Consider the following 22,169-nt stretch of genomic DNA (forward strand, 5'->3'; position numbering starts at 1 on the left):
CGCCGGGCACCCCGCGCCCGCCGCCTGAAGGGCCCTTCGCTGCGGGTCCTGCGGCCGTGACCGCCGTTGCCGTGGAGACGGCGTCCCGCGCCGCACCGGCACCGATGGAGGAGTGGGACGGCTCCGGCGAGCAGGCTCGAGCCGACGGCGGAGACCGGGCCGAGGCCTGGGAGCAGGCCGCAGACGACGGCGGAGACCGGGCTGAGAGCGCAGAAACCGCTCCGGAGGCCCACGGGGATGGCTGTGCCCTCCGACAACGGGACAGAGGGGTGGGGACTGAGGCGGCCGCTTCCGGCCGCGCGCGTAGGCGCCTTCCGCTACCGCTGCGCCTGCGCCTCAGGGTTGTGGTGACTGCTGCGCACAGCGGGGAGGAGCCGGGCCTGCAGCCGGAGGGGTACAGCGAGGAAGAGCAGGAGAGCGAGGAGGAACGGGAGCAGGAGGAGGAAGAGGAGCAGGCGCAGGCCAGCGAGGAGGACGAAGAACAGGAGCAGGCCAGCGAGGAGCTCAGTGAGGAGCCGAGTAGCCCCGCCGCCATGCTGGACGTGTTCCGCTCCATCCCCACGCAGATGGTAGGGGCGGGACGGCCCCGCGGCCGCTGCCCGGGCGGGGTACGTTCGCTGACCGAAGGCTTTGTTTCCGCAGGACTACAAGGGCCAGAAATTAGCGGAACAGATCTTCCAGGGCATCATTCTTGTCTCTGCCGTAAGTGCACGCGGTGATAACGAGGGGCTCCTTTGGTTTGATCTCTGATTTTAGAAACTCGGGTTTTTTCCTCATTGCTGGGCCCGATTGTTTGGAATTAACGCTTTAGTTCTGAATTTTATTTTATTTTTTTAATTTTGAAATTGGTCTTCCGTTTTGCAGACGAGGTCAGAAAGGTGCACCGAGTGTGCTTTCAGTGATTTGTTCTTAACTCTCCTCCACACACCCCAGCCACGCGTGGCTTCAGCAGCCTTTCTGTTTGCTTGAAATCTATCAAAAATGTGTGTTTGTTTGTTTGTTTTAGGTAATTGGTTTCATCTACGGATACGTCACTGAGCAGTTTGGATGGACTGTCTACATAGTTATGGCTGGATTTGCTGTATCCTGTTTGGTAAGGGGGTTTTCTTATGCCCAAACCAGAAACTGTATCCACTGTTTAACCTGAAATAGTGGCTGAGTGATGGGGCTGCGGGCACAAAGATCTGCCGTGTAGTTCAGGTAACAGTGCGAAGTTGTAGTTTCTTTGAGCTTTAGAGCACGCAGTCCTGTACTTAAACTTACATTGCAACACACTATTAAGATTTTAGAGAATGCTGCAATTTCATGCTGCTACCCACACTGAATTGCTTTTCCATTTCAATTAAATGTTAAAAGTTCATCTGATTATATTGGTCATAGAAATGGCAGCGTGTTTCTCTGGGTAGGAGCTGTACACTTCTTTCACACCGTCAGTTACCTGTTTTATTCTGTTCCTATTCTCCAAGCTGACGCTCCCTCCATGGCCCATGTACCGCCGCAACCCCCTGAAGTGGCTGCCTGTGCAGGAGTCGGGCACAGAGGATAAGAAGCCAGCAGACAGAAAACCAAAGAGGCATTCTAAAAGCTAAATAAAATTGTTCTTTGTTATGGTACGCTGCGGCTGTTAACTTTAAGTTTTAATATATTTTCCCTGGGAGATACTTCTTGACTCAGTGTTGTAGTTTTTTCCCCTTATCAGTTTGTACGCTGTCATGAGTTCGTTCAGAGCTGCACAGAGCGTGAAGGCCCTCTACACTTTGACTGGAGTTTAAGTGAAGTCATAGGGAAAGCAGCATGGGGTGATGAATTTCAGTCTGTGTGAGTTCATGTTCTCCTTAAGAGTTTTAGGAAAAAGGAACACTGCCTACAGTCAAATCAAGTATAGTTCAGCTGTTGCCATAACTGAGGAGACAGTATATGACTATGCTTCTTTGAATGTATTTCTAACCTTTGAAAAACAAACTGTTAGCAGTGCCAGGTTGAAGCAAGTTGTATAAGACAGCACATCATGCACGGTTTTGAGAAGTCCTAAGAACTTGAAACTGATGTAGGATGTGAGGTGGCAGTGACGTTTTGTTAAAAACAGATTCACATGGCTAGAGAAAGCAGCCCGTGAGACACCATACAAAAACGCCTTTTGTCTCAAAGATTGCTGTAAGATGCAAGGACAGATGGAGGCATCTCTGCCTACACAGGGGTGTCAGGAACAGGGAAGATGAGGGGAATGTCTCAGTGCCTGTCACATTCCAGGCTGTTCCCAAAATGCAGCAGCTCAGACTCATGTGGGAGCTCTGGCTATACTGCACGTGTGTTGGATGTGCCTTCACTATGAGCAACCCAAGAAGAACCGAACAATATATGTAAGGGCTTTGCAAATGAAGGTTTCTGCTTTTCTTTTTTTTTTCCTGCATTGTGTGTTTTTTTTACCTGCAGTTGACCGAGAATCTGCACCTCCCATCCCCACGGCCAACCGGACTCATGGAAAATCAGGATGCTGCTGTCTTTTTACTATTGCTTTCTTCATCCCTCTTCCCATCTCCAGGCTTAGTCAACCAAGAATTTTATAATAAACTGTTTGGGCAAACATTTGACTCCATTCTGAGTCCTAATGAGGAAAGGTTGAGGGAACTGGGCTTGTTTAGTTTGGAGAAGAGAAGGCTCCAGGGAGACCTCATTGTGGCCTTCCAGTACTTGAAGGGAGCATATAAACGGGAAGGGGAGCAGCTGTTTACAAGAGTGGATAGTGATAGGACAAGGGGGAATGGTTTTCAATTGAGACAGGGGAGGTTTAGGTTGGATATTAGGAGGAAGTTTTACACCCAGAGGGTGGTGACGCACTGAACAGGTTGCCCAAGGAGGCTGTGGATGCCCCATCCCTGGAGGCATTCAAGGCCAGGCTGGATGTGGCTCTGGGCAGCCTGGTCTGATGGTTGGCAACCCTGCACATAGCAGGGGGTTGAAACTAGATGGTCATTGTGGTCCTTTTCAACCCAGGCCCTTCTACGATTCTATGATTCTCATGTCACAAACCATCCTGCGCCCAATAATTCACAGAGTCCTTAGAGTTGAAAGGGACCTTTAAAGGCCATCAAGTCCAACTCCTCTGCAACAAACAGGGACATCCACAGCTAGGTCAGGTTGCCCACAGCCTGATCCAGCCGGGCCTTAAAAGTCAGGGGTGGCACAACCACCACATCTCTGGACAACCTGTTCCAGTGCCTCACCACCCTCACTGTTCCCACCCACAGATGGGCCTTCCCCATGCAGGGCCTCAGACCTTGTAGAGAGGCACCTGGGTGATGGAGCAGGCAAGGAGGGTTTTCATTTGCAGCTTCAAGCAGACTTTCATCCATCCACACCTTTCCTTTGTATTCTTGCCTCCAGCAGTTTTTCCCTCAACTTGTTTTTCCCTCCCTTGTGATAAAGGCAGCCTTGGGTTTTGTGTTTTTTCCTTTGAAATAAGCTGTCTGTGCATAGGTGAACTGTGGTTTCCCTGCTCCTTCTATCTGTCCCCCACGCCACTTTTAATCTATGTATTTCATCCTGTAGCATGGCCCCCAAGGCAGAGCAGCTCATCTACCTGCTCTCACCTCACACAGCTGTTCTGACTGCAGGAGCCATAGACAGCGCATCTCCAGACCCTGACAGTCACTTTAGTCTCCCCTCTGGGTACTGGAAGTTAAAGCACTGAAGGCAGAGGGAGAGAAAGAGATAGTTTGTGGAGTTGAGAAGTTTTGTTTTACAAATGCAATTGCCTTTGATCTCTTTATCCTGTGAATAAAGAACACACTTCTTCCACAGCAATCTCACAACACCCAGGCATGTGCAGCAACACAATCTTGATGCCTGGTAAGAGAAAAGCTGAGATGCATGTCTGTTGGTGGCCCTAGTCTTGGATACTTTTCATTCCTAAATGGAATTAGTTCCTGGAACGCAAAGGGATTCCTGCAAAGGGGACCATGGTAACCACGGCTGTGTTCCTTTCAGGCAGTTTATCTAGTTATCAAATGCTTTCCACCTACTCTCTAACTGCCTCAGTAACAAAACCCAAAAAGCAAAGGCACCACTCACTCTTAAAATCAATACAACCCGACAACTTACCAAGCCCACTGGGCTTTCTGGTGCTATGGAATTTAACAGCTGCTCCTCCCCACTAACTCTCTACAAATACTTGGTATAATGGTTTGGTCTATCACTCCATAGCCTCAGCATAGATTCTGGTACCACAAATAGTGTATCACTTTAGCCCAAACCTTTTGCTATGATAAATTCACACAAACTTCTTTTTCTTTTTGACACTCCTTTTAATACAAAGCTTAGTATGCAGGCCTATAGAAAAACTGAAGTTTCATTAAGAGAATAAAAACTAAACAAAGTTTCTCTTCTGAGAAAGCAATAGGCTGGTCTGCATTTTAACGTGAAAAATGGTACTACAAAGTATAATGTTTTTTGCACATTTATCCAGCAAAGGAGGTCAGAGGAGAAACACGCTCTTTAAGCTGATCCAATCCACCAGACAACATAGAAAGCTTTGTCCTCTTTGCTCAGGAAAAGGTTCTGGTCAGAACTTCACATTTTCTTCAAGGAATTTCAGGTGGCGTGCCTTCACACTGTAACTCACATACTTGTCTCCCATATGCTCCCGCAACTGCAGCTGTTTAGAGCACAAGGAAGAAAAAAACAACACCAAACTTACTGACATGGAGAAAAGCAACAGCGACTGAAGTATCAGCAAAAGTAATCAGAACATTAACCAAAGCACTCAGCTGAAAGCAGCAGGTGAAGTTTTACTACATAGATGGAAGGGGAGAATGGGAAAAGTCCATTTTTGTGTGAAAGCAAGAGAAGTTCCAAATCCCACCTGACAGTTTTAAACACAAACGAAATACTCACTGGTAGTACTTACTCATGTGGTATTTTCTTTGTAGTAAAGTTTTTAATCAGATGAGCCAAATGTATTGCTCATTTATCTACATTAGGAATAGATATTAAACTGTTTCTCACTTTGAAGTGAGAGGAACACGAAGACAAAAAATTAGAGTTTGAAAGGAAACCATTAATGGAGAAACACCACCGAGTTATTACTTGCACCTCAAACTCAGGGACCATGGTACAGTTCTAAAGGTCCTATAGTTCCTGAAGAATGTGCAGCTGAATGCCATTTACATCCAGAACCAACTTTTTTTTAAATATTGAACATACATTCAGGTCCTTGCCTGCCATTGACCACATCAACACTTTCTGGAACCCAGGCTTGCACTGTTACCTCAATATCTAAAAAGGGGTTCTCAAGAAACCAAGCAATTCTAAAATTCTAATTTGTAAAGCATTCACCTCTCTCTTCATTTCATCTTCTTCTTCCATAATGCTGTACACCCTCTCAAGAAGTTTCACTCCCAATCCTCGCACCACATCAGATCTCAGGACTTCAACCATTCTCCTCATCCTTTCAGGACCTGATAACACATCTACTAACAAAAAGAAAGAGAAGATCACTGCAGTTACTTTCAATTTTCATACTACACACCTAGGAGAACATGGAACCACATGTTACCACAGAATTCCAGTTGTCAGTTGGCATGAAGTAACCATTTATCTGAAGGAGATTATCAACCGTGGTGAGTGAGAGCCACTCCAATGCTAAATCTTAAGGCACTGTACAGTACAACATCACTGCAGACAATTCACACAATTAGGTTTCTGTAACTTCATTTCAGGCAGTTCTTCTACAAAACACTATTTTTCATTCAAACAATTCTCTACGACAATAGAAAACCACTGAATTGCTTTAAGAATAATTCATTGCAAATGAGCCTCTATATGAGCTTTTGAATGCCCCATCCCTGGATGCATTCAAGGCCAGGCTGGATGTGGCTCTGGGCAGCCTGGTCTGGGGGCTGGCAACCCTGCACATAGCAGGGAGGTTGAAACTAGATGGTCATTGTGGTCCTTTTCAACCCAGGTCATTCCATGATTCTATGCTCGTAAAAACCTCCGCTGTGTTTAACACTAAGTTGTGCTTCCTGTGCAATTTCAGCTCTGTCCGCAATTCACAACAAATTATTTCAAAACACTCAACTCCAACTTTGAACCGTTCATTCTGGAAATTTCTAAATACAAGTCACATCACAAATCAGCTTTCTTCATTAACAATTGCACAGACTGATCCCACTCCCTTGACTGGCATGTAAATCACAGCTAGAACAGTTCTGTACCCCAAATTATTTGGGAAGCTGTTAATATCCAGAAGAAGCAAGAGTGGATTGATTGATTTCTGTCGCCCACTAGGAGGTATTCTTTGGTAATTAGCAGCTGACAATCAATCATTTAAGATAGTAACAGAGCAACAAACCTGAAGGAATCTCTTCAAATCTGAAGTCCTCTGATTCCTCAGGTGATTTTCCATGCAAAACCAAGGTGTCTCGGTATTTCCTATGAAGTTTAAACTCTGGGGCTGGAGTTGAAGTTACAGAGCACCCAGAGTTCTCCTTAGGGTCCATTTTCAGTGTCCAAGTCATTAGCTGCACCAGCTCATTCACTTCACTCATACTGCTTTTTCTAGAGAGGAGAAACATGATGTAATTCAGTCACCATTCGTGATGCAATTTCCACCTTGCCTTCAGAGGATTTTTAATAAATGCAGTGAGGTCCTGCTAAGCATCCCACGTTAAATTTACTTCTTGTGGTACAGCTTTACCAACAGCAGCATTAGTAGTATTTCATCTAACAATGCCACAAAATGCATCCAGCTGGAAAAATCTTCAATCCTATCAGCTACTGCTACTTGTGCAGCTTCACCTCTAGCAATGCAACAAATAGGATTTCTTGAAGAAGTTGCTAACATTGACAAAATCTGAAATAAATTATTTCAGCTTCCTTCACAGTTGAAAGAAAACACATGGACACCTTTGCACTCATGCTTTTAAAGCATCCTGGGCAGTATTTATCCTCTGATGCTGCAACACTGGTTTACTGGGGAGCTTCATTTGCCAAAATATAGCTACACAATCACGTCCTAAGAAGTACAGCACAAGAAGCTTATCATCAGAGAGAGACAACAATCAAATGTTCTCTGTGTATCACGAGATTCTTCAATCACTATGTAAAGTGGAACTGGGAAAGCAATGCTTGCAATTTTTTTCCTCACTTCAAGTCAGGGTTTAATACTCTCACATATTATGACACAAAATACTTACTTCTCCTTGGAATCTCCATCAGACTTATCTGTAGAGCTTGTGGAAGAGCCTAGCTCATCATCAGACAGGCAGTGGGTTACTCTGCTTTTCTACATGAAGAGAAAACAATAGACAAAAATTCTGATTTTCAGAATTAATTTATCAGTATGGCACTAACTACATTTCCTACACAAAAAAAGAGCCCCACTCAACTAGAATAGTTGTATCCATAATGATATATTCAACAAGTTTAAACTTTAAAAAAGCTAATACCCATGACATCAGAACATGCTTAATGAAGTGCTTGTTTGACTAGCATGACATCGTCACTCAGTTTTAACAACTATCAATGCTTTACCAAGTGCTTCATTTAAAAACAATTAAATCATGCACACTTCCTCGCCAGCTGTATTATACATTCATTATCCTTAGCTCACCTACTGATCTTTAACACACACATCTCCAAATCATATTTATTTCCTTTATTTATCAGTCAAGTTTCCAGCATTCCTTAAAATACACAAGGAGAGTGTGCCCACACGTGTCTCTACAATCTTGTGCTCAGTGCACAGCACAACACACACCACCACCACACACACACACACAACCAGCATTAATAAATTCATGTAACCTCCGTTTGTGAATGCAAATTAAGTTTTTGTACTTAAACAACAGTTAGAAGCATACATAAGCAGGTAAACCATACGAAACACCTTCCATGCAAGTGCAGGACTGAGGAAAATAAAGCCTATGCTTTGAATTTTCAAGTTTCTTCCTTTGCTTTCCTGATATTAGTAATGTCCCATGGTATTGCAGATTTTGCCCAATGTATATTCATGACCTTAGACTTCTTTTTTTTTTTTTTAATTAGGCAACTAGGAGAATATCACCAGAAACTATTTAGTGTTCTTCTGGAAGCTATTTCTTATTGTGAGCACATAAACATACTAAAATGCAGTATTCAAACACTACTAACAAAGCACAGTGAGATGTATAAGGCTAGAGGTAATGTGTTAAGACTGAAAACTCCAAAAGGCGATTGATCCATTCCGAAAACATAGGTCCTAATATTTATTTTCTTACCAACAATTCAAAAAACCCAGTCAGCAATGAAATCACACGTCAGTGCTGTCTGGGATGTTTCTTAGTCTCTTGCTCTGACAGGTGGTATGAAAACATGTAGAAATTTTAAGCTGATCTAGTCAAACAAAGAGGTAGATTACAGACCTGTACTTTCCCTCAGGACTTACAAAGCAAAATAAGCAGATAACTGAGCATTCTTAATGAGTTTCTTCCACATACAGTTTTTTTTTTTTTATGTTTCTCTATATTCCCAAATTGTGCCTCCACTGAAATATTTAAAAAGCATTATGACCTCAGTTTACCTGAGAAATACTGGGATCTGATGAAGACTGATCAACTTTAACATGATTTTCCATATGTGATTTTCCTTCAACTACTGCACTACTTCCTGTTCGTCTTGTTGGAATCACTGGAAAGATGACATTTTGGCAATATTTATAACTCAGCTGCATGTATTTTCAATTAGTTTCATGTTCATGCAAGAAAAGGTTTGGCAGAAGATAGGCAAGTAGACATTCTGCTAACAAAAACCACTGAAGATTCTACATGAAAAGTGTATATTCTGAGCTTCACACACATTTCAAATACAAGCTGTCACCCCTAAATGCAACTGAACATAATTAAGAATTAGAAGAATACAGAAATGTTTGTCAGAATTACAGCTTCAGTGCATCTTTCTCAAGACGTTAGTGAAGAACAGACAGCAAGTTAGAATTTATTCTAAAAGAAGTCCATTTATAGAATGCTCACATGCAAATATAATTACCAGAGGGAAACATCTCTTCGCGAGACTGCTTCAGCCGTCTCCGTTCTCTTGCTGACAAAGGCCTCTCCTTTAAAATAAATTAGTGTGATATTAATTAGCAATTGTCACGGTGACCTTGACTATCTACTACCTACAAAACAAAAAACATTCTTTCAAATGACACAGAAGAGAAAGCTGCTTTCTAATTACCTAACATATGCAGTATTACTTATTACAAAACATTTTTGGTAACTTTAAAAAAGAAGCCTGTCAGCAAACTGGTTCAGCACAGAAGCATCTCTTCCAACACCAGCTGGATGGCTGACTGAACTTTCATATAGGAAGCTACTATACATTTCTTCACTCTCTGTACACGTGCTCCAGAAACAGCCTGCTCAGAAGCAATGAGAGACAAAAACACAGTGAGACCGCGGTTTGAACTAACCTTTGCAATGGCATCTTGTCTGGTTTTGGCGCTAATGGCAGATACAGACATTTTGGCAATATGCTCCTCTGCACAGCTTTGTGCTGTCTTTACATTCACATCAGTAGGAAAAGGTAAAGGCCGAGGAGAAACTGCTCTGAACTTGAAAGAGAAATGAGTAAGAAACTACATATTTATTTAAAGTTCATCCTACTTAACGTCTCCCCCTTTGCACTTCTGCTTGCATCCACTTCCCCTCTCTCCATCCCTAAACCTCATCCCTCTCCTCCCAGACTACTTTGCACCCAATGATTTTGCTGATCCCAGCCTCAAATACCAAAACTGAAGAGAATAGCAACAAGGTATGATTCCAAAAACCAATCATCCTGTTTCTCTTTCCTTACATTGGTGGTGCTGTTCCCTCAAGAAGCCACTCTGCTCACTGTGGAAGCAGTGACAGGTGCCCTGGTTTAGGCATATGTGTAATGACCAATATCTTCTTCCTGGAGTCTGCACTCATACGTTCAGGGCAGCCATTACACGTCTGGTCTAAAGCACTATAACATTCTGCTCACTACAAGCAGCCTTATCTGCTCAGCCAGGAAAATACTGCCAGGTAGACACAAAAGAAGAGAAGTTTGTCACAACAACCCCATGCACTGGTACAGGCATGGGGCAAAGTGGCTGGAAAGCTGCACAGAGGAAAAGGATCTGGGGGTGTTAGTGACAGCCAGCTGAACGTGAGCCAGCAGTGTGCCCAGGTAGCCAAGAAGGCTGAGGGCATGCTGGCTTGTATCAGAAATAGTGCAGCCAGCAGGAGCAGGGAGGTGGCGGTCCCCCTGTACTCCACGCTAGTGAGGCTGCACCTTGAGTACTTTGTTCAGTTTTGGGCCCCTAATAAACAAGAAAGACATCGAGGCACTGGAGCATGTACAGAAGGGCAACGAAGCTGGTGATGAGTCTGGAACACAAGAGGTTAAGGGAGCTGGGGTAGTACAGTCTGGAGAAGAGGCTCAGGGGAGACATTAACACTCTCTACAACTCCCAGAAAGGAGGTGTAGCAAGTCTGGGGTCAGCCTCATCTTACAGCTAACTAGCAACGTCTGGAAGCTGCACCAGGGGAGGTTCAGGTTGGATATTAGGAACAAATTCTTCTTAGAAGGAATGGTAATGCATTGACACAGGCTACCCAGGGAGGTGGTAGAGTCATCATCCCCGGAGATTTTCAAGAAAGGTGTAGACGTGGCACTGAGGGATGTGGTTTGGTGGGCATGGTGGTAACAGATGAACAGTTGGACAGTTGGATAGCCTTAGTGGTCTTTTCTAAACACAACTCTTCAGTGCTTCTTTGCACATAGCTGCTACATCCAACTCACGCTTCTGAGGTTTACTGACATTTTCTAAGGTTTACTCATAGTGCTCATAGAGGACATCTTGAGCATTCTGTATTTCGCTATCAGTGATGTTATACAGGTGTGCATGAAACAAGAACATCTTAAACTTTTCTAAAAATTATCATTTTAAAGAGTAATAAAAAAGTAGAGATTTTTTTTTTTTAATTATCTGTACCTTCTCTGAACAGACTTCAGCCAGCTCTCTTTTCTTCTGCCGTCGCTGTCGTGAGAGAGAGGGCTCATGAGTGGAACCATGAGGCTGTAATTGAGAGGTAATTTTTTCCTGAGCATCTCCTGAAGCTCCATGGCAGATAACATCCTAATAAAGAAAAGTATTTTTTCAGTTTGTAGGCACTTAAAAAAAAAATCAGCACAGGCTACTTGACTATTTGGCCTACATCCAACTTAACATATGACAGTTGCAAACACAATAAGCTTGTGACAGTCAGAAGACAATATCTGCTGCAGCACCGTTTCTAAAGAATGAAGTGTTCAAAAGACACTTACTTGAATTACAACAGGAACAAACGGTCCTAGCAGATTTTCAGTAGAATCCAAACTCTGCAAGAGATGATTTCTCATTAAAAAAGTGCATGAAAATCTTCTTGTAGAACAAAGGTAATTAAAAGGCAATCAGCACCTAAAGTAAAATGGCTTCAAGCGATTGTGCAGAAGTGACAGCTGTAGAGCCAGAGGAACAAACATGAAACTGTCAAAACCAAAGTACCAGTGTGAGAGGAAGAGCCATGTTTATATTTGACAGTTTAGAGACTTGATAGGATGAAATAAAAATAGTATTTTTGCAGTTGTCTTAGCAAACCTGTTTAACACTGGGAAATGCATGTGGGGAAAAAGAATTAAGCAGTATTTGTGTTGGTTACTATCTAAATAACAGCACTACAGAAGCCTAGGAAGAAACTGACATTTTGTTGGACATAGTGATCTTCCAGATCACCAACACGAGCAGCAAAAGAATAAATGAAATTAAGGACAGCAAGAAACAATCTGCCCTCAAAAGAAAGGAAAGCAAGAAAGCTAAATCCTTCAGACTTCCACATCACCATTCTATTCTCCCTTCTTTTATGCCTCTTTCCACCTCTTCATCACCTCTCTGCCTTAAATCACTCCCACTCCTCATCCTCACTTCTTTTTTTCCTGTACCTCCAACATTTCATTAAGTGTCTGACTATAAAGAAGCAAAAAGGAGGCAGGAAGAGCACATGTGGTGTGTAAATCAAGAACCAATCCCAAGTGCTGTTTAATCTATCCTTTATTCTTTAACAAATGTAGTACCCTAGCCAAGTCTACCATTTATCTATTCAGATCATTCAGTTGAGGGTACTAAATAGTCAAGAATGGAAGAGAAATGAATCTCTGAGCCCCACTTGATTGGCTGTCTATTCCATTTGCTATTAGTCAGTCACCTATCCAAATCAGGACCAACCCAACAGATTAGCCAGGCCTATTCAGAACAAAGATGTCCTAAAACTATTCTTGCCATCTCTCTTCTTGGCTTGAAGATTCTAGTTCCCTACAGAAGCAGTATTACCATCATCTGAAATCCCCCACCACACAGCATTTGCAAATCTGAAGCCAAGACTCCCAGCTATTTAGAGCAACTCAATAATGCCATCATCAGAATCCTGCTTGGGTAGCAAACAAATACGAGCAGCAGCTCTCTAAGTTTTAAGACGTGTCTATTAGTTATACCTATTTCAAAGTCTACGTAAGCACAAATGCATTACCACATCAGTTTGCTTTTGGTCTTTTGATGCAGGCTGCAGGAGTTTCAAAGTGTCATCATCATCTTCCACAGCATCAACAGATGAGTGCTTAGACTCAACACTTCCCCCTTCAAAAGCTTGCTTTGTCTTTTTCTGTAGTCCATCGGTTTTCATCGGTGGATTACTGGATATTATTTCAGAATTCCCTGAAGCATTCACATACTTTGCTTTATTACTCTCTGGAATATGTTTACTGCTACTCTTTTCACTTCCAAAGTTTCTCTTTTCATATGGTAAGATATCAATATTCACTCCACTAATTGTAGCTAAGGAGCCTCCCAGGTTGTTCAAATCATTACTGCATGGTTTTGTATTCAGCTCAACAGCTGGTTTCTCCAATGGACAAAACTTGCTGGCTTTATATTTGATGGCGCAGTCTTCCTCATTCTAGAATAACAAAACAAGAGAAACAACAAATTCTTGATATTATGCACTTATGAAAGAATATTCCAAGCACCTGAGGAAGACTGTTAACATACCAGAGTTCATAAAGTGTAATGAAATTATGAAAACAGATTAAGAGCTTCAAAAATGAAACAACCCACGTTCTAGAAGAGATACTGACTGTATTTGCAGATTACATATTTCAGGCAGGGATGTATACATGTACTGCTCACCCACTTTCACTGCTACCATGAAAGAAAAGTTGTAAACCCTTGGCACTTCCATGAGAGAGAAGCCAATGAGTACCAGCAATTCTCCAAGAGCTACTCCACCACATACATTTAATATTTCAGCTCTGAAAGCTTAAGCCCATGATAGCAGACTAATTTCAGAACACAAACAAACAAACAACCACATACAAGATTAATCACTTGATACAACTCATTTTAACCACTGGAAAGAACTAGAATAATAAACAGTTCTGTGGTATAACAATAATTAATTTTGCCCATCAGAATCATATCACCAAAAATGACTACCACTTGTCATCAAATATCTGAAAAATATTTTACCTCAAATACTCCATGAGAAGTGTAGAAATACTTGTATATAAATATGCTTCACACAAAGGGCGAGTCCGCAAATTCAAATGCACATTTACATAGAAGTAATTCATATAGTGGCCCACGAGTAGAAAATTGGATGTTATTTAGTTAACATCTTATAGTTAAGGCAGTACAATTAGTTTTAGTGACCCATAGCTTTTTAATTACTTCCATTATTAACCTAAACACCATTCCTTCATTAACTTAAGTTTTACACACCACTAGGAATCTATGTTCTCACCAATGCTCAAGGCAGTTAATGTAAAATATAGTATTTTTCCTAGGAAAAGCAAGTTGATTTTCAGCGTGCAGGAGAAGAGGAAGAAAGATGTATCTTACAACTCTGCATTTCCTCCCTTGCTCAGAGGAACTATCTGGGGGTATAACGTTCTTGTTATGAGATTCATTCTTCACTGGGACCACAGAAGAAGAATCTTTAAGTTTAGAACCCGCCATTTTCTTATGACTTTTGGCTGCTTTCCTGTTAGGAAAAAAAAAAAAAAGGGGTTGCTCAATCATTGGCTACAAGACCTTAAGATATTTCTTTAGATTCTATGAATTAAAAAAAAAAATCCACTGCACAGATAACAGAGAATACACAATAGTGGGCTTTTTCAACAGACTGTACATAATATTCTCATTTTCCTCTCTATAAAAGGAGCTTAAAATCACTATTTAGACTCTGGCAGCAAAGTACGTTTGTTCTGCACAGCACCAAAACCACCCTTATCTAGGAGCAGTAAAGTAACTGACCTAACTTAACAAAGAAAAACAATTGTATCAGTGAATACTAAAAAGAAATTGCATATACAATCCCCAGCTGATAAATGGCCTCAATGAACCATATGGCATAATGTGCAAATCCCAGTGTTTCCTTGAAAATATTGGAGTTTCTCATTTCTTTACTCTGAATAAGCTGATCAGTTCTAACTGTTGCATAATTTAATCTGCCTTTGCAAAAAACAAAACAAACAAACAAAGCCAACTGGTTTTCATTCTAGCTCTCCTATTTCTCAAAGACTCTAAGGCAACTAATGTGTTTGCAGGTTTTACAACAGCACACAGCAGAACTAATGTTATCCTGCTACAAAAACAAAATAGGAAAAGCCGTAAGCAAAGATGAAAGTAACATGAATGTTTTGCAATTACTCAAGTGAAAATCTTACATTTTTGTGGCTTCCAAAAACAGCGAAATTTGGTGCTTGATATATGGCTGTCTCAGTATGCTTTTCACACTAGGCCTTTGCTCAGGTCTTTTACTGAGCATAGTTTGTATTATTTCTACCAACTGCGGACTGTAATCCTTCGGCATGGGTGGCAGCTGTAACAGGAATGGAAGTCTGATATTATTTATCGTCAACATAGCAGATTGAAAAATCATTAATACATAACAGTCAAATTCAAGCTAAGTACTTTGTACAAAAAACAGTCCAACTATTCACACGATGCTTTTTCCAAGTGCTTAACTGTGTTTTGCCTGTCGATTTTTGTTATTGTTTTTAATTACTACTGAAGTTGAAATTCTGTGAATAGGTTTAAGAGATTTAAATATAATAAATCTGTTTTAACTTCATCATACAGCAACGCAAATAAGACACTTAGGTTAGATATAACAGGAAAATGACTAACAGTGATGGAATTCTTTGCACAATGTATAATTCAGAAGCAAATGAAAAAAGTGACTTATCTTGAAACCTTGAAAATTAATCAGTACAGTGTTGTACATAAAGGTAATAAGAAATCCCAAGCAATATCTAAAAACAAACTTCCTGAGTCTGCTGTTCTATATGAGTTACCAGAAAATACCAACCTTACAAACAGACATGACGACGCACGTAACGTGCCAGATACTTATAAACCCTGCATATCTTCTGATAGAAAATGGTTACCTCAAGTTAGCAAAGAAAAACAAGAAAAACATAAATGTTTTTACCTTTCCTTCAATAATTCGATAAACCAAAGAGTTCATGTCTTTAGCATTAAAGGCGTGTTTCAGTGTGGCCATTTCATAAACGCAGCAGCCTAAAGCCCACACATCAGACTGAAAAAAGGGGAAGAAAAAGGTTTGAAAAGCTTTGTATTAAAGGCAGAAACTTTATCTCTGGACTTAGTCATATGCTTTCCAAGAGGCTTATAATCACAATAAATGAATTGAGATCAAAATGCACTGCAAACTTTTGGCCTCAGTTTCACTCTTAATGTTGATTTACTATTTTCTCCCAACCTTAACCAGGTGGATTCTGAAAATAAATGTAAAAGTTGCAGTTTGTAGGGTGTCTTTTTTCCTTTAATTTATTAATTGGTTCTAACCAGAGAAAGAAAATCTTTTTATTTTTCATAAGAACAGTTTCCCTTAGTTTTTGCTTATAGACACCCAAATTGATGTTCCCCATGGTTTTCAGCATGTGGAACATAAGAGCACAATTATCTTACTTTCTTTTATTTTAAATTCAGAGACGCTGCTCATTTCTCTATTTTTTTCCTTTTATGTTACAGTTTAGTATGAAGCATTCTGTCTCATACATAATACATTTAGAAAGCACAGCTACATAACATAGACCAAAATCTTTGTTTATTTTGGCATGCTACAATAGGTACAGGTAGCCTGATGAACATCTGATTTGTGATAACTTATCACATGCTGTTAATTCTCATCCACTGCAGCAAACAGTTCCATAAAGGTGTTGGCCAATATCTCATTTTTTCTTTTATCTTTTGTGACATTAAAGAGTAATTAATTAAAAATAATGCATAAGATTGTAATGTTCTCAGGCAAACAAAACAAGTTGCTTAGCAAAGCAGAAACGACGTTTGCATCAACTTACTGTACCTTGTAGTTGTAGGGTTTGTTAGAAAAGAGCTCAGGGCTCATGTAGTATGGAGTGCCTATGAGAGTGCTGGCCATGTCACACTGGTTTTCCAACACTCTGGCTATTCCCAGGTCACCCACTTTGATTATATTTGTTCTTGTCAGAAAAACATTTTGAGTTTTAAGATCTCTGTGAAGAATGTGTTTTTCATGTAAATACTGGGAGGGGAAGAAAAAAAAAAACATAAACTGAGTTAAGTAACACAACTGGTTCTCCATGAGAAGTAAAATCATGCAACACAGGTCAAAGGAGGGAAATGGAAACACAGCAAAGACACACATACCATTATCTAATAAAAATGATTTATCACTGCTGAAGACAGCATTAGTATATTAACATAATAATACAGATACAGCCCCAAAACTTGGTATTGCTTTACCGAAATCTCCCATGTGGCTTTAACAAGCCAGCAGAAAAGAAGAAATAAAAATGTAGGACTGTGCTCAGACTAACTCACTTCTGAATGCTCCATTTCCTGCCAGACAGATCTTAGTCTTTAGTTAAAACTTTTGGTGGAAAATGCAATACGCAGTTTGTCTAAATAATGGGCAAAAGAGGAGGCTTCCAATTAGCAAGAACAGGCATGGCTGTGCATACACATGTACTTGTGTATATCTGGCCACAGGAGGCAACTTTTAAGGAGCAGGACAGAAAATTCTTAATTCTCAGTGTTAATATTTCTACCTTGTCTTTATTACCATAGTAATAATTTTTAAAGTTTGATAATCTCTGATGCCAGCAGAGTCGGATTATAATTAAGAAAATTATGAATTAGCAGTTTAAGCTTACCATTTAAAAAACAGCAAACCACAGAAAATGAAATGCTTCAGAAAAAAAGCCTTTTCTTTTAAAGAAAACAGAACAACAGCTACACTCTTTAAGTCTGATCCAAAAAGTCAAACCACAGAAGCATTTCAGACTACAGACACCTTGGAAGTTACCACTGTCTACTGTGACAGAGATGTATATATAAAAATACACACACACGCGAAGTGATAGCAAAATCCTATCTAAAATAGTAAGTTAGTTTGACTGCAGTGACCTGCAACAGGTCATTAATGGAACTGATAACCACTGTACTCAGATGCCAACCCAGCCAAACTGGATTTCAAAATCCATAGCCTAACTACGGAATTCTAAAGACAGAAAGAAGCAAATTAAAATTCTATTTTAAAATGACAAAGTTACATTTTATTTTACCTGCAATGCCATGGCAATCTGGACAAACCATTCTACCACCTGATTTTCTGGCAGGAGTTTGCCCTTCTGCTCTTTGAGTCTGTGATACAGGTCTCCTCCTTCACAGAAGCCCATAACGATATACAGCAGCCCATCTTCCCCCTGCCAGGATTCTCTGTAGGCGACTATGTTGGGGTGTTTCAGCTGGGATAACAGCTGTGCCTCTTGCTCCGCTGCCTTCCTCTCTCGGCTGGAAGCATGCTTAAGGTTTAACTTTTTGATGACATACTGTAAGAGGAATTTTAAGGTATATCATTAGAAAAGAAAGTTACTACATAGAAGCTCTAGGAAATAACCCAAATCCAAATGAAATGCAGTAATGGAAATCTCCATACGTTCTTCTATATGGAAATAGCAATTTCTCAGCAGTCATATACCACACAGATAATTATGCTGAGAAGAAGGGAAGAAGGGAAGGGAGGAAGGGAAACAGGTGTAGCTATTTTATTAGTCTACCTGAATGACACTGCACAGGAATTCTGGGGCACTTTGCTTTCTTTTGACTATGTTCACATTTATTATCTTTTTCTTCTCATTTAGAAACATGCTTATCATTAATCTCTTAAGCCAGAAATGTCTTACAGTGCATCACAGTTACTTCTAAAGGGGTTATTTTGATAGTAATATTTATATAATAAATAAATAATATAGCACTAAGGAAAGCACGTAGTTGTATCAGAAAAACAACAATGAATGTTTAGCATAAAATTCACCTGAATATAGATGATACTTTGAAAATAAAATTTTTAAGAAGTTGATAAAAATCTCTATTTCAAAGCTTGGATTCCACATTTCATATCCACAGGAAATATCTAAAAGAGCTGAACTTCTGAATGCACAAAATAATGTAGCTAAGTTTTTTAGGTCTGATAATCCTTTTCTTAAAAGCAAAACAAACAGCACTAAGAAAAACAACCAAACAAAAAACTAGCACTTGGCAGCAGAGCTGTAAGACAGAACTGAATTAGGATTGTTTTGTACAAAAAGCCTACAAAGCAGTTAGCCATGGAAGTAGAGAATTTCTTCCACCGGGAAAGAAACGGTGCAAGCAGAGATGCAGTTGGAGGGCTGCCAAAAGTACTTTCCCCAAAAGCTGAAAGCAGATGTCATTTACACTCCTTCAAAAACATCTTTAACCTTGCCCTGAAACATATCTGCTGCAGTTACGAGGCTCTATATACGCAGGTTTAAGCTTATGCAAGAAGAAATGAATCTGAGTGAAGCAGAGCCTCTTGGTCATACTGAAAGCCAAAAGATCTCTGGTCCATATTCTAAATCTGATCTACTGTTAGTATAAATTTAATTTTTTTTTAAAGCTACATTTGAAAGCTGTTATTCTCTCTCATATATACCACATCAAACATATTTCCTAAAGAATTTCAGATTTTAGGAAAAATATCACTGAAGCCAAACAAGACAAGAAAACATGGAGCACATATGGAGCACGTGCTCATCATACACAGCAGCAATGGTGGACTGAGTCCCTCAGTGATGTAAATTTTGTGGCAATCACTTCTACGGAAGCAGATTTCCATGGAAGAGCCATGTTGAGGCACACATCTGACTCCACTCTTACCTGAGAGTTTTTCATTCAAAACCATTTAGAACAATCCTTACTCAATTTCACTGTCCTTGGCAATTGTTCAGTTATCTAATTCCCAGGCTGGCCCTATTAATTTCATTCAGCACATTTAATTGGTGTTGAGGAAAACTACCCCCAGTATACACCAGGAATCAGCGATGCAGAAAGGAATAGTACATCACAACTTTGAACATGGTTTTGTGTTTCAAAAGTCTGCAGGATATTAGAAAAGCTTCTCAGTTTTTATAACCAGTGACACAGAGCTCCCATGGAAAATATAACAGAACTGTGCAGCATCACTTGCATTTGAAAAATAGAAATACTGTAGCTACCGTGTTCTATATGCCTAATCAACTACAATCATAGAATCCTTTTAGTTGGAAAGGACCATTACAGGCCATCTGATCCAACTGCCCTGCAGTGAACAGGTATATCTACAACTTGACCTGTCCAGCCTGGTCTTGAATGTCTCCAGAGCACATCACCTCTATGGGCAACCTGTGCCTCATCACACTTACTGTAAAAAACTCTTCCTTATACTCAATTTAAATCTCCCTCTTTCAGTTTGAAACCATTTCTCCCTGTTCTGTCAGAACAGACCCTGCTAAAGAGTCTGTCCTTTCTTACAGCCCCATTAGATACTGACAGGCCGCCCCCAGGTCTCCCCGCAGTCTTCTCTTCTCCATGCTGCACAGCCCCAGCTCTCAGCCTGTCCTCGTAGGGAGGGCTTCCATCCCTTGGATCATTTCTGTGGCCCTCCTCTGGACACGCTACAACAGATCCATGACTTCTCCCGCCCTGAGGACTCCCACGTCCCCACCATCCAAAACAATCCCTCAAGGGCTGTGTGAAGAGTAGTCGCCAGTGACTGATGCAAAAAAAGTTGTTGAGTACCTCACCCTTATCCTTGTCTGTTGTTACCAGCCAAGATATTACTGCCTGTATTACTCACTAGTGGAGGTATGCCTTCTTGGACTAATCTTTTCTAATTAAGGTACAGGCCTTTCTCGTTCCTCTTGGCACTCCTTACCAAGACCAGCTGAACTAGTTGAAGACTAATTGAACCCTGGCCTTCTTCACTACATCCCTGCACAGCCTAGCAGCATCCCTATACTCCCATGGTACCTGCCCCTGCTTCTACTGCCTGTGCATTTTCTTCTTGCTGTCTGGTTTGTCCCGGTTCAGCCATGCCGGACTCTTGCTTTCCTTTCCTGATGGCCTACACCTGGGGATGGAGAGCTAGTGTCACTACAGCCCAGGCAGCCTCCAATCCTGATGTCTCCAATCAATTCACTCAAATTGGTGAGCAACTGATTCTGTATTGCATCCCCCCTGGCGGGGCTACCTATTATTTGACAATCAAAAATCTTGCTCGTCCTGCTACAGAAAAACTGCTTATAAAAGCTGGCAAGAGATAAGACACAGGCCAATACATCAAATATTAAGTTAAAACAGAAATGATAAGGAATCAAGATTCTTGCCAATGCTAATGATCAGCATAGAAAGAGGTGAAATCTAAGGACCTGAGTATGGTGGATGGTCCCGTCCCAGTGCTGTTTACTTTTAGGACATCAAGGTTAGCAGGACACTGGACTGCACACCGTGGTTAACGGGCCTGCAGGGCACATGTGCTGCCAGCACAGCCACGCAGGGCTTTGTCTCTCTGCGGAGAAGGAGGCCGTGTCTGCTCCCAGCACCGGGCCCCGGGCCGCCTCCAGGGCCCCACCGCAGGTCCGGGCCCCCACAGCCAGCCACGGCCGACCCGCTCCCCTCACCCCGGACCGCGGCCGCCTCAGCCCCTCGCTACCTGCTTGCTGTCCTGCCGGTGCCGCACCAGGCTCACCTCCCCGTAGCTGCCCTTGCCCACAGCCCGCAGGAAGCAGTAGGCGGCCAGGGGCATCCTCTCGCCGCCAGCGCCGCGGCGTGCTCCCTCAGCTCCCGGCGGCGGCTGCCGCCACCCGGGGCAGCCCGCCCGGCAGCGCGGCGGCCGCTGCCATAGAGATGCCCTCAGCTCCCCACTGCCACAGAGTGCGCGACGCTCAGAGCGGCCCGCCTTGCGTCTCTATGGTGCGAGCTCTGCGCCGCCATCTTGGAAACGGGTGAAGCGGCCATGTTAGGAACGGGCAAGACGCCTGAGGGGGGTGTGAAGGCCAGTGCCGCTGCCATCACGAGAAACACAGCTGTCCCCTCAAAAACAGTGTCTGATGGTACCCGGGGTGCCGCCTGTGTGGTGTGAAGGAAGCCCGGGCTGTTCGCAGCTGCTGAGCAAAGTGTCACCTTCAGACAGCAAAGAGTTGCTTAAAAAAGCTCTAGCCTGGTTTAAAAGGAGCTCCTTGTCTTCTTGACCCGTGTTCCTGCCAAGCCTCATAAAGCTGGCTGCAGGGAGAACAGAAAATGTCTCAGAGCAGGGGAAAGGGAAGGGAAATAAAACTCCCACAGAACACGCAGGGAAGAAAGAGCACAGCACAACCCCTCCCCTGCCGTAGCAGGCACCTGAAGAGCGGGGCGCCCTGCACGGCAGCTCTCTGCCTTTCTGTTGCCGATTCATTCACGTGTCGTTCATTTTAATATCTTTTCATGTTAATTTTATATTCTGAAATTTGACATAGCTTACTGTTTATCTCCAGTGATTTATTACTGAGGATTTACCTCACAGACACTGAACTTTATGTTTCGTGCAACGGAGGAGGTGGAGCCAGTTAAAAGATGGGGAATTAGCATTGTTGAGATAACAAATAAAGTAAATGGGCCTGGCACCTGCTGGCTGAATGGATATGAATTGTGCAAGATGTAGGATCTGTGAGCTAAGACATGAATTTCAGCCATCAAAATGAGCAGGAAAACATGAAGTTTCTGGGATAGCCAAGATGTGTCAACTACTGAT

The 22,169-nt window shown here is 41.9% G+C and overlaps 2 protein-coding genes across 8 annotated transcripts in view; one reads left to right on the forward strand and one right to left on the reverse strand.

The window, feature by feature from the left end:
- The first annotated feature begins 333 nt into the window (after positions 1 to 333).
- On the forward strand, positions 334 to 2,584 carry SPCS1 (signal peptidase complex subunit 1). Of its 2 annotated transcripts, NM_001396572.1 has the most exons (5): positions 334 to 569; positions 643 to 702; positions 1,007 to 1,093; positions 1,467 to 1,610; positions 2,434 to 2,584. In NM_001396572.1, the coding sequence occupies exons 1-4, from the start codon at positions 534 to 536 to the stop codon at positions 1,587 to 1,589; spliced, it is 306 nt and encodes a 101-aa protein (NP_001383501.1). In that variant the 5' UTR covers positions 334 to 533; the 3' UTR covers positions 1,590 to 1,610; positions 2,434 to 2,584. The 2 variants fall into 2 exon arrangements, with proteins under 2 accessions (NP_001383501.1, NP_001383502.1); NM_001396573.1 differs by lacking the exon at positions 2,434 to 2,584 and having other exon boundaries at positions 1,467 to 1,669.
- Positions 2,585 to 4,283: 1,699 nt separating this feature from the next.
- NEK4 (NIMA related kinase 4) overlaps positions 4,284 to 22,169 on the reverse strand; it is a 39,038-nt gene continuing 21,152 nt past the window's right edge. Inside the window, exons 1-16 of one of the 6 annotated variants that reach the window (XM_040646421.2) lie at positions 21,129 to 21,381; positions 17,665 to 17,931; positions 16,425 to 16,622; positions 15,528 to 15,635; positions 14,761 to 14,915; positions 13,934 to 14,075; positions 12,567 to 12,992; positions 11,329 to 11,382; positions 10,997 to 11,140; positions 9,449 to 9,589; positions 9,025 to 9,091; positions 8,561 to 8,667; positions 7,197 to 7,285; positions 6,353 to 6,558; positions 5,335 to 5,468; positions 4,284 to 4,654 (exon numbers count right to left, since the gene is read on the reverse strand). In XM_040646421.2, coding sequence (XP_040502355.1) covers positions 4,562 to 4,654; positions 5,335 to 5,468; positions 6,353 to 6,558; positions 7,197 to 7,285; positions 8,561 to 8,667; positions 9,025 to 9,091; positions 9,449 to 9,589; positions 10,997 to 11,140; positions 11,329 to 11,382; positions 12,567 to 12,992; positions 13,934 to 14,075; positions 14,761 to 14,915; positions 15,528 to 15,635; positions 16,425 to 16,622; positions 17,665 to 17,931; positions 21,129 to 21,185 — 2,388 coding nt within the window. In that variant the 5' untranslated portion in view covers positions 21,186 to 21,381 and the 3' untranslated portion in view covers positions 4,284 to 4,561. Of the gene's footprint in view, positions 4,655 to 5,334; positions 5,472 to 6,352; positions 6,559 to 7,196; positions 7,286 to 8,560; positions 8,668 to 9,024; positions 9,092 to 9,448; positions 9,590 to 10,996; positions 11,141 to 11,328; positions 11,383 to 12,566; positions 12,993 to 13,933; positions 14,076 to 14,760; positions 14,916 to 15,527; positions 15,636 to 16,424; positions 16,623 to 17,664; positions 17,932 to 21,092; positions 21,382 to 22,169 lie in introns of those variants that run through there. The other 5 variants (XM_004944383.5, XM_414252.8, XM_004944382.5 and 2 more) reach the window with 5 other exon arrangements.

Source organism: Gallus gallus, chromosome 12 (genome assembly GCF_016699485.2).
Source record: "Gallus gallus isolate bGalGal1 chromosome 12, bGalGal1.mat.broiler.GRCg7b, whole genome shotgun sequence".
Taxonomy (NCBI): Eukaryota; Metazoa; Chordata; class Aves; order Galliformes; family Phasianidae; genus Gallus; species Gallus gallus.

What these genes read in the sequence shown, in the direction of transcription:
- SPCS1 (NM_001396572.1), top strand. Translation starts at nt 534, where the DNA reads ATGCTGGACGTGTTCCGCTCCATCCCCACGCAGATG. An exon ending in GCTCCATCCCCACGCAGATG is followed by an intron (nt 570 to 642) that starts GTAGGGGCGGGA and finishes TTGTTTCCGCAG; the next exon opens with GACTACAAGGGCCAGAAATT. An exon ending in GCATCATTCTTGTCTCTGCC is followed by an intron (nt 703 to 1,006) that starts GTAAGTGCACGC and finishes TGTTTGTTTTAG; the next exon opens with GTAATTGGTTTCATCTACGG.